General features: G+C 33.8%; 4 protein-coding genes across 4 annotated transcripts; 1 reads left to right on the forward strand and 3 right to left on the reverse strand.

Annotated features, from left to right (window-relative positions):
* Positions 1–6: 6 nt before the first annotated feature.
* On the reverse strand, positions 7–2539 carry LOC108556470 (pupal cuticle protein 36-like; the record flags this gene model as incomplete). Its single annotated transcript, XM_017912604.1, has 4 exons — positions 2528–2539; positions 1754–2473; positions 460–510; positions 7–405 (listed from the first exon to the last, which is right to left on the reverse strand). Coding segments are annotated over exons 1-4 (1182 nt in total), but the record flags the coding sequence as incomplete, so codon positions are not given.
* Positions 2540–3997: 1458 nt separating this feature from the next.
* LOC108556471 (anther-specific proline-rich protein APG-like) lies at positions 3998–4812 on the reverse strand. Its single transcript, XM_017912605.1, has 2 exons — positions 4801–4812; positions 3998–4744 (listed from the first exon to the last, which is right to left on the reverse strand). The coding sequence occupies exons 1-2, from the start codon at positions 4810–4812 to the stop codon at positions 3998–4000; spliced, it is 759 nt and encodes a 252-aa protein (XP_017768094.1).
* A 1180-nt stretch (positions 4813–5992) lies between these two features.
* Positions 5993–7300, reverse strand: LOC108556487 (WAS/WASL-interacting protein family member 1-like). The gene is made up of 2 exons (XM_017912621.1): positions 6863–7300; positions 5993–6809 (listed from the first exon to the last, which is right to left on the reverse strand). The coding sequence occupies exons 1-2, from the start codon at positions 6872–6874 to the stop codon at positions 6066–6068; spliced, it is 756 nt and encodes a 251-aa protein (XP_017768110.1). The 5' UTR covers positions 6875–7300; the 3' UTR covers positions 5993–6065.
* Positions 7301–9425: 2125 nt separating this feature from the next.
* LOC108556472 (putative glycine-rich cell wall structural protein 1) lies at positions 9426–10278 on the forward strand. Its single transcript, XM_017912606.1, has 2 exons — positions 9426–9437; positions 9493–10278. Exons 1-2 carry the CDS (start codon positions 9426–9428, stop codon positions 10276–10278), a joined length of 798 nt encoding a protein of 265 aa, XP_017768095.1.
* The last annotated feature ends 1796 nt before the right edge of the window (positions 10279–12074 follow it).

A 12074-nucleotide genomic window follows, 5' to 3' on the forward strand; every position in this document is an offset into this window, starting at 1 on the left:
TGGTACATGAACTGGATATTTGACTGTGTATGGTACAGTCTTCTCAACTGGATATGGAACTGGATGTGGTACTGGATAAGGTGTTTCCTTGTGGATGGTGATGTGCTTAACATGTCCTTGAGTTTGAATGCTTCCTCCAAACCCTCCTTCTCCTCCTCCAAATCCACCTGAACCAAGTCCTCCGCCTAATCCATGTCCCAAATCTCCACCAAATCCTCCTCCAAATCCATGTCCTAAATCTCCACCAATATCGCCACCCAAATCATGTCCTCCAAAACTACCTCCTCCATAGCCCAAATCCAATAGTCCTCTCTTTTCCTTTTTGTCGACTAAGGTTTTCCTATCAACCTTCTTCTCGCTCGCTTGAACAAGAACTAAGGCCGAAAGTACTGCGACTACCCAAAGCTAGAAAATAATATGTTATTATTTACTATTTTAATCCTATAATGTACATGTTACTTGGAACTTCATATTGATACTGATGAGAGATTGAACAATGACTGTTAACTTCTGGGAAGATATGGTTACTATTTATACTCAATGTGAAATCCCCACTAGCATAAATTAGTTATATGAATTCAACTGACGCTGATTACTCATCCGTACTTCTTCTGTGCAAAAGGAACGCACACTCTTCACCATCCAAATATGTGAATTATTCAACGTGAATGATATAATAATATCAATTGATTAAGTTTTAATATAATTATACAATATCAATAACTTTAGTATCTACACTTTTCTAAGAACGCAATTAAAACAAATCGGTTATTAACAATAATAATATTTATTGAAACAGTAAAACTACAAAATTAAAAAAAAAATAATACAATAATATAAATATCATAAATCAAAAAAAGGCAACTGTTTCAAAGGGCTATTGACCATAGGTCTTTCTGTCCAGTTAATAATATTAATACATGAATCCCCTCTTTATTAATATTCGACAATAGTAATTCTAAATGCAATGAAGGTTTATTAAATTAAGCTTAAAAATTTGCTACCAATCTTCCATAAATTTTCAGTTATAATTTATCAATTCCTTCTTTACTAGCAGAATTTAAATAATAATGTTTGTAATGAAGAATATGTTAAGTGTAAGAAATGAAATGTTAACATATCGATTATTATCTCTGAACTTATTTGATAATCGTGTATTATAAATCATTTAATATTATCATGAAATACTTTGCACCTTACAATATTTTAAGAAGATAAAGTAAATAAAAATTATTAATATTGACAATAATATGTAAATAGGAATAATGAAAAGAATCTCGAAAAAGTATGAATAAAAAGTAATCACCTCTGCATCATTTATATTTGAAAGAGTATTAAAAATTTAATAATTATACTCTAAGACATGATAGTGATTAAATCAGTATTATCATTTATTTTATTTCACGGTTAGATCATATTAATTACGCAAATAATGATTATTTATTTTCTATAATTTCATATAAACAGTCTATAGTTATATAACCATAGTTATTTACATTAGAAATAGCTAGCATTATTTTAGTTTTGCTAGTTTCTAAATAGAAGTTAATATGTAAATAGGAAAATTATATCTAAATTAATGAAACTATGTTGACTTTTCTTTGAAATATTTATTGACTATAAATAGGTAGTTGAAAGAAAGAAAGGTATTTGTTCTTATTTACATTTAATATAACTGTAAATTTGGTATACAATTGTTGGTACAATTATTACAAAATGATGACAATTTTAAAAATAGCAGTCATTGTTTCTAGTGGTGTCCATATCCATGTCCTCCACCGAATCCGCCTCCAAATCCGCCTCCAATTCCTCCACCATATCCTCCTCCAATTCCACTATCATGTCCTTTAACGTAGATTGGAATATGCTTATGTACGATGACTGGTACCTTGACTGGGTATGGGACTTGCTTGTGAACAGTGTATGGAACTGGTTTTGGAATTGGTACTGGGTATGGATGTGGGACTGGTACCTTTACAGGTACACTGACTGGGTATGGGACGGTCTTTTCAACAGTGTATGGTACTGGTTTATCTACTGGGACTGGGTATGGTTTTGGTACATGAACTGGGTATGGCTTATCAACTGGTACATGAACTGGATACTTGACAGTGTATGGTACAGTTTTCTCAACTGGATATGGAACTGGATGTGGTACTGGATAAGGTGTTTCCTTGTGAATGGTTATGTGCTTAACATGTTCTTGTGTTTCAATGCTTCCGCCCAATCCTCCTCCTCCAAATCCACCTGATCCAAATCCTCCTCCTAATCCATGCCCTAAACCTCCTCCAAATCCATGTCCCAAATTTCCTCCACTTCCACCACCTAAATCATGTCCTCCAAAACTTCCTCCTCCATATCCCAAATCGAATAATCCTCTCTTTTCCTTTTTGTCGACCAATGTTTTCCCATCAGCCTTCTTCTCGTTCGCTTGAACGAGAACTAAGGCCGAAAGTACTGCGACTACCCAAAGCTGAAAATTCATTTTATTATACAATTATTTGTAATCCTAGTATGCACTATTTACTTGGACCTTCATGTTGATGTTGTTTAGGGTGAACAATGACTGTTAATGTCGAAAGGATCTTGAAAGTATTTATACTTTACTCGAGCGCTACGGTAGGAAACGGTCAAAATACACATTTCTTATCCCCCCCAATAAAAAAATAATTTTAATTATTTTAACAGTTAGATGTATTCAAGTGAATCTGGTTGCTCATCCATGCACCGACCAACAATGATGCAGTATGCACATTGAGCAATGAAATTACATAATGCATATTGGATAAATTGTTCTGTAACTAAGTATAAGGTATTTGTTATATGTAATGAAAGAAAGTGAATGACAAACTAATAGATAGATATATGCATTCATGAGTTATAATTTAGCATTACAGTACAAACTAATCAATAATACAAATTAAATTAAGTTGCATTATAATTACAACATTCTAATAATTTATTATATAATTATTAAATATGATTGTATGCAGTGCATTATTCTATACTAATTGATATCATATTATATTAATATGAATATATTAAATACTACAATATATACATTTAATTATTTAACACTGACCATATTTTAGTGTATTTTCAAAAGAAGTCTACCACAACTTTATTTTACTTCTATAATCACGGTCCTATTTTTGTCACATTTTCGACCTATGCAAAGCAGTGAATTTATTTTGGTGAGATTCGAACAAGTCACTTTCGTATCGTATATTAGATAAAAAAAATCGGCCCTTCCATGAAATTTCCGAAAACTTGGCTGTTGCCTACGCTGCTGCAAATATAGCAAATTTCAGCCGTGTTTTACGGTATTACAAAAAATATAGTAATATTCTAAACAGTGCAAGTTTTCTCCTAACATTAAGGGTGAGAATTATGTAATGATTTATACCAACTTTATAGGAATGTCATGCGTTTATTTAAAAAGAAATATCTCGTCATATTTGTTCAAATTGTATCTTTATAAAAAGAAATAAACTTTTTGTAGAACATAATTTAATACATAATGTTTATTAAGAAAAACACTGACAACTTATTTCACTCAATTATTAATCAAATTATTTTCTAAGGTACGTTAAATAATTACAAATTATTTATCGAATACAGAAAGATCAAACATATTATTATTATTTATAATATTGCACGTATTTCTAAAATGATGTTGAGTTGTTGTTTTCATTGAATATTTGAACCGGGTTCCCTGCAACTCTATATCAGTGTTGCGATGAGCCTCGGAATGGACCTAAATATATGTGGGTAGTATACAAAGGATAGTATTACGTCTGAAGATTATCGGATTTATTAAGTGTATTAAAATAATAACATGAATATAGGTGGATTAAATAAAAACGTATATTTTATAGTGTATTCCTTATGATCTTTATTATTTACAATTTATTAAACAGACAATTTGGTAACAAGTAGTTTTTGGTAGTATTCGTGCATAAAAAGACTGAAATTATGAATGGAACAGTCATTGATCTTAATGGTGTCCAAAGCCAAGGTCGTGTCCTCCTCCAAATCCGCCTCCATAACCACCACCGAATCCTCCAAGACCTCCACTAAGTCCATCATCGTGTCCTTTAACGTAGATTGGAACCTTCTTGTGAACGATGACTGGTACCTTGACTGGATATGGGACTTGCTTGTGAACTGTGTATGGAACTGGTTTTGGAATTGGTACTGGGTATGGATGTGGGACTGGTACCTTTACTGGTACACTGACTGGATACGGGACGGTCTTTTCAACAGTGTATGGAATTGGTTTATCGACTGGGACTGGGTAAGGTTTTGGTACATGAACTGGGTATGGCTTATCGACTGGTACATGAACTGGATATTTGACTGTGTATGGCACAGTCTTCTCAACTGGATAAGGAACCGGATGTGGTACTGGATATGGCGTTTCCTTGTGAATGGTAATGTGCTTGACATGTCCCTGGGTTTCGATGCCGCCTCCAAATCCGCCGCCGCCGCTTCCAAATCCACCTGATCCAAATCCATGTCCCAAATCTCCGCCAAGTCCTCCTCCTAATCCATGTCCCAAACCTCCTCCAAATCCATGTCCCAAACCTCCTCCAATTCCACCACCCAAATCATGTCCTCCAAAACTTCCTCCCCCGTAACCTAAATCGGATAAACCTCTTTTGTCTTTCTTGATGTTACTTTCCGTCTTCTTCTCGCTCGCTTGAGCGACAACTAAGACGAAAAACAAAGCGAACACACGAGGCTAAAAAAAATATATTAATTAATATTTTTATCTATACTATTTTTGAACAAATATACTTGGAAGTTCATGTTGATGTTATATTGGGTGAACAATGACTGTTAATCTTTTCGAACATCAGTGAAGTATTTATAGTTAGTTTTTTTTGTGAAGTGGTGGGAAATAATTATAAAAATAATACTTTTCATCCCCTCTCATAAAATACATTAATTCAAATTACCACAATTACTTATACTTATTCAACTGAACCTGATTGCTCATCCATACTAAAACCAGCAATGTAACAACATGCATGTACATTATTAAGATGAAATACATAAGTTACTTAATACATATACTCTGAAATGATGCAATCTTATTCCTATAGATTATTTTTTTTGAAAATGACTGTGAAGTATTTAAAAGAAAAGTGAAATTCTTGCGTAACTTAAAATTACTCAGATACATAATAATTAACGTACAGTCTAAATTTCTAATTACTTTTTCTTCTTAAATATAAAGACGACCTATTGAATTAAATCCAACCTATATATTTTCAGTATATTGAAATTCATTAACCACGCAGCAAAGTTCATCAGAAGAACGTTACTTATTTTTATAAACTGTCAAGCAAAAAAATCTGATAAACATATTTATTCTATATTTCATTTTTTTATATGTTTTCCTGAATGATGTAGTTCAAAATGTATCTATTCGATTAGTTGTATTTTTTAAACAATTTGTGTACTTAAGAAAAATCAAAGTGTATAAACTATTTTATATATCATATATAGTTCTCAGGCGCTTAAAGCATAGACGAACCAGAAGAAGGCGGTAATAATCAAATGAAACCTTTGGCCTCTTTGATTTCTTGAAGAGGCGGCGCAAATATTGCAATATATCCTTGGTTATGATTATAATCATATTTGTGTGATTTGTATAATACTTTCATATACAAAATTGTGATATTTTTAATAAATAATAATATTAGAAATGGAGGAAAAGACGAAAATCATACTTAGTCAAAATAGAAGTTTATTAAAATGTAGTATTTGTGACCAATACTTTTATATTACTACTATTACATCATGGTCGGAAGCGTTTTGGTTATTTATATATATTTATTTACGCACATCTAATAGTTGTTTTTTTAAGGAAATGTGTGTATCCTTTTTATTATTTATCAGAAGATGTATAGAAAAAATAGTAATAATAAGAATAATCAGAAATACATGTTCTTATTTTTATTATTTACAATCAATTACAGAAAATTTGGTATAAAAATGTTGGTAGAGCTAGTGCGACATTTGGAAATTGAAGATTTTCGGTGGAACAGTCCTTGTTCTTAATGGTGTCCAAAATCAAGGCCATGTCCTCCTCCGAATCCACCTCCATGTCCACCACCAAATCCTCCTCCGAATCCACCTCCATGTCCACCACCAAATCCTCCTCCAAAGCCTCCGCCAAGTCCACTGTCGTGTCCCTTAACGTAGATTGGAATTTTCTTGTGAACGATGACTGGTACTTTGACTGGATATGGGACTTGCTTGTGAACAGTGTATGGGACTGGTTTTGGAATTGGTACTGGGTATGGGTGTGGAACTGGTACCTTTACAGGTACACTGACTGGGTATGGGACGGTCTTCTCAACAGTGTATGGGATAGGTTTATCAACTGGGACTGGGTATGGTTGTGGTACGTGAACTGGATACGGTTTATCGATTGGCACATGAACCGGATATTGAACTGGGTATGGTACAGTCTTCTCAACTGGAACTGGAACCGGATGCGGCACCGGATACGGCGTTTCCTTGTGGATGGTGATGTGCTTCACATGTCCCTGTGTTTCAACACCACCTCCGAATCCGCCACCTCCAAATCCGCCGCCTCCAAATCCACCGCCCGAACCGCCATGCCCGAATCCTCCTAATCCACCTCCAAGATCGTGTCCTCCGAAGCCACCACCTCCTCCATAACCCAAATCAAACAACCCCCTTTTGTCCTTCTTGTCAGTTACAGTTTTGCTTTCCGCCTTCTTCCCACTCGCAAAAGTGACAACTAAGACGACAAAAAAACTGACAACACAAACCTAAAGAGCAAATAAATTTAGTAAAATAACAAATTCATGATTCTAATACTTACTTGGAACTTCATTTTAGTTAATGTTGTTGTTGAACAAAGACTGTTGATGTTCTCGACGATTTTTGCAGTATTTATACCTCATCATTGCGGAGTGGTAGGAACTGTCCAAAAAATTAGCTTTCTACCCCTACTCATGAAGAAGAAAAAAATTAATATACCGCGTTGCGTGTATTCAACCAAAACAAACATTCTCATCCATACATAACCGACTAACAATGCACCATCCAACTGAATAACTGCATAAAAATGCAAATGCAAGTATTCACTCGAGTATGAAACAATTAACGCGAGAAAAAGTTGCCCTTGGATTTGGTAAGACATGGAAGAAGAAGAAAAACTCGCGCATCGTGATGGAAAAGGAAACACGCACGTACAAACAGGAGCTTTTGCAACGAAAAATTTTCCTGGCCATCGCTCTACGTAATATCAGATTATACGAATCCAACGCACTAAATATAATTATATTTAAATTATTGTTACAACAATTCACATTTAGATTGCAAGAGAAAGCCAATATTTTTACATATTGTTCCAGTGATTTATCAAAACTCCTTTTGTTTACGCAACGTAACTATATCAAATGCAATATAGGAAGTACATTTTATTTTCTCAAAACCTCTTTGATAATTAAACTTCCAACTAATTTATTGACGAAGTTACATAAATTTACTGAATTAACTCATTTTCCATCTGGTGTTATTGATAAGACAAAATTATCATAAAACAAACAACAAACGTATAATTTCTCTTTTATGTAATTGGGAACAACATTTTGTTGCTGACTTTAAAATTTAAATTTGTATATAAGTTTTAAATGATATTCAAACAACCCTCTCTAAAAATATATTGAGAGAGATTTATAAAACAGTGATTTGTATAAATAATTTGCGTTTAAAAATAATATAATTAAAGATTTTCTCAAATTTTCAGGACTAATTTCTGATATTTGATAAGTGATTTCAATATAAAAACAACATAAGTTAGATGAAAATGTCGATTCTTGAATATCGAGCAATATATTATAATGTATAAATCATATAATCATTTAGTTTGTTTAATTTACGAAATACCGAATGGTAATGTTATTATTCTAATATTATGAAATATCATTGATTCCGGCAACTAAAGGTTGTAAACGAGTGGGTGAAAAGTAATCTCAAGTAAAATGCTATCCACGCAGTTTGATTTCGAAAGGTTAATACGATATACATTCGATTCAAGTGTGAAGAAAGGTCTCATTTATAAAAATAACAATAATTGGAGCCATTGCGGTTATTTTGTTTCTTCTTCTCGGACATAATAAGAATAAAGGAAATAAGCATTGAAAGTTGTTTTCGAGCAAAATGTTTATAGAAAACACTTATAATAGTAAATGGTGTGTACCTCCCTTCACTGTACAAGAAATAGAAGCAACAGGAAGCGAGAGACTGCGGAAAAATGCGCTCCAATTCTCTTCCCCGGTCATTTCATTCATTTTAAGATCAAATCCTTTTGCAATGAAAAATTCAGAAATTCAAATACTGTGACAAATTTGCGAAATCAGGACGAACGAGATGGGAAAATCCGTTTAAATATGTGTTCTTTTTTTTTCGCGACGAAGCTTTCTCTTATTCTACAGACTTAAACTACATTCAAATCTAGATCACACCAAAATTAGAATCATCACATTACGAGCATTTTTTTCCCATACATCAAACGCTATTGATTCACATGCTCTCAGACAGTATTTAATACATAATGCAAAAAGTGCAACAGTTAAGTAATTATGAATTTTAAATTCAAATAATTTAATTTAATTATGAATTGAGGCAAAAAGGTCGATAGCCATTTAGTTCAATAATAATTTGTAATTAAAATATAAACTGATTAAATGCTTCGATTATTTTAATAAGTTTATTCGATAATTTGCTAATGTTGTTTAGTTATTAGAATTAGTTATCTAGTTTGATATCAAAAACGAATTACCTATTAATATATGATATTATATTTAAATAAAAATTGTAGAAATATATACAAAAAATATTTATTTTCTTGTTTTTCTGTGAATAATTTTGCTTCTAATAAGATTGCATGACGGAGGATTTATCAGGAAGTCCGTGCGAAAGGAAGTCAGATGTTAATAGGAAAAAATGACTTAAGTGTATTTTTAATTTAGATTTTCCACGGGTTGGTTAGAAACTGTTAATAACTGCAATTACCTAAGATTTTATTATTGGCAAACCTTTACGTAACCGTGTAATGCCTTTACGCTCCTATTCTTGGGCAGACGGATTTTTGTATTTTCCATGCGCCATGGCTTGGTGGAAAGATGTGGTCGACAGCAGATTCCTAATTAAAATTACAATGTAATCGGCGAAGCGTGTGGACTGGAATGATTGTTGATTATTCCTACTTGTTCCCCCTTATTTTCTTTTAATTATTATTCGTTTTGTATTACTAAAATGGCGAAAGTGTTTAACTGCAACTATCTCCATAATATGGGAAGGGTGTTTTAAGAATTGTATATATAAACCGGACGTTTCTCATTATTCCCTAGTACAGTTGCATCTTCATATTCAGCAACATGAAGCTTCTGGTATAACGATAACAGCAAATATACATTTTGGTTGTTTATATATTTTTTGTTGCAGGTGTGTTTGCTCATTGCTATATCAGTTACCGCTGGTCAGGATAAGAAGAAACGTGGGATCGTTTATGGAGGTGGCCATGATTTGGGAGGCAATGGAGGAGGCGGCGATTTAGGAGGACACGGCGTAGGTGGAGCAGATTTGGGAGGTCATGGTGGTGGATTTGGAGGAGGACAGGGTGGTTTTGGAGGTGGATTAGGAGGAGGATCAGGTGGAGGAGGTGGACATGGAACCATCAGCCACATCACATTGACCAAGAATATACCATACCCTGTCCCACATCCAGTTCCATACACTGTTATCAAGAAAGTACCATATCCAGTAAAAGTACCAGTACCATACAAAGTGGACAAACCATATCCAGTTCACATTCCCAAACCATACCCAGTCCACATCGACAAGCCAATTCCCTACAAAGTAATCAAAAATATCCCAGTTCACGTGAGTGTACCAGTAAAGGTACCGGTTCCATACAGAGTCCCAGTTGCCATCCCAAGACCATACCCAGTCAAAGTAACCAAAACCGTCCCAGTTCACATCCCAGAAACCATCATCGTTAAGAAACCAGTACCAATTTTCATCAAGGGAGGCGGTAATGATGGCGGCTACGGAGGTGGCAGTGGATACGGAGGTGGAAGCATCGGTTACGGAGGCGGCGGCGGTCACGAAGAATTATCCGGAGGTGGAGGATACAGTTCCGGAGGAGGAGGATACAGCTCCGGAGGAGGAGGATATAGTTCCGGAGGTGGCGATCACGGATATTCATCAGGAGGTGGATCTTACCATTAGAGCAAATGATACATGTGATACTCATACATCTTGTAAATACTTCATCATCCCATTTGTATTGTATATCGCAGCATGGAAATTATGATTTTAGTATTAAGTAGGGCACAATGCAATGTGAATGGATTAGCTCCGGTATCGAGAATTTCCATTTCATTTGCAATACCAGAAGATATTCAATTGTTTCTATGCAACTTACCGCTCTTTTCTTTTTCTCATAAGAAACGAACGTCAAATTACATTTTTTTCCCTTCAATTATGTGATTTCGTACAATGGATTTGCATTGCCATCGCATTGTCTTCGAGATACTTTCCAGAAAAAAAATCTTCTCTTTGTAATAAATCATACTACCTTAGTCCCGTTACAATTATTAAATAAATTTTAATCAGAATTTATCGTCCTTATTTATGGACCAGCTTTCTGATCATTATTCATTAATCCTCGAGCAGCACACATTGCGTGCGCTCGAATATTGTTGTTGTTGTTTTTCAGATTAATTCTTTATGCACTGATTTTTTTTAAACAAAATAAATAAAAAATACACAAGATAATTTTTGGGTTTACATCATCATTTCCTTTTTTTATATAATATCTAGATATATTTACAATCTATCACTAAATGAACTAAATAAAGTTGTTGGCGAGAAAATTGACTTCTAGATGCGAAATTCAACAGTATTCATATACAGTGGAACCTCGCATAACAAGAAATTTGCTTAATGAGCAAAATTAATTGTAAGAAAAATGACTTGCTGACGAGCGACGTTTCGCATAGAGAGTGACGTTGAGAAGAGAAGTCCCGGATTGCGCTCTTGCTACATCATTCTGCACGAGTTTTTGATGCAATTTAATCATTTATATAATTTGGATAAAATTAGTAACAAGACTATTAGTAAATCATTAACATTTTCTCACACTTCTTTATCATTTATCTTTATTTCGCATTATCACAATATGGAACATTTTATAGAATAAACATTTCTTCCGTAAAATTAGTAAATATATGATAAGTAAATCTATTGTTTGTTTTTCAAATTATATACGAACACTTTTAAATAATACACCCTCTATAACCTGGTCACCTTCCCAAACATCCTCGAATTCATTAAAAAACTCCAAGGCCGACTCGCTTCACGCATAGCCCTTCAAGATCACCCCACCCTCTCACTCACTCTCAAATCCAACCCTACCCCCTTAGGGGCAACATTCTCCAAAGTCCAAAGGAAAAAATCCCTCACCCCCCTGCCGTGCTGGCGTCCTACGCTAACTCCAACGACCCCACATTAATGCAACTTCTCCAAGACTTTAAAAAACACTCCCCCTCAGTGATGTAAAACATCGTTTTTTCGTGCAGTGAAGTGATTTACTATGTTACTAATATTATGTGTGTTCTATCTCTGTTTGTTTTCTGTTATTATTGTTGATGTTTTTTTTTTTTTTGTAAAACTTTCTGTTATTAGAGGCTGAAAGAGGCTAAAGCCCATAACAGTCTGCATTTTTGTCCCTATATTATGTATTATTTAAATTTTATAAATAAATAATGATGATGATGTTTAAATAATAATTTGGTTTTTGTTTCATAGATTATTCTTAGTAGTTTTATTTTGCGGTTTTTATTAAATGTATATGTATCATCATAGCTGTACAATATTTGACAATTCACAATTTCATACAAATATTTTGCTGCATCATGCAAGAAACCGTGAATAATTATAAGTGAACGGATACAATTAATACATCGTCAAAGATTGTTTTACATGTTATAGCCCCTGGCTATTGACCTACATGCAAAGATGTT

This window comes from Nicrophorus vespilloides, unplaced genomic scaffold (genome assembly GCF_001412225.1).
Source record: "Nicrophorus vespilloides isolate i.1.1-1 unplaced genomic scaffold, Nicve_v1.0, whole genome shotgun sequence".
Taxonomy (NCBI): Eukaryota; Metazoa; Arthropoda; class Insecta; order Coleoptera; family Silphidae; genus Nicrophorus; species Nicrophorus vespilloides.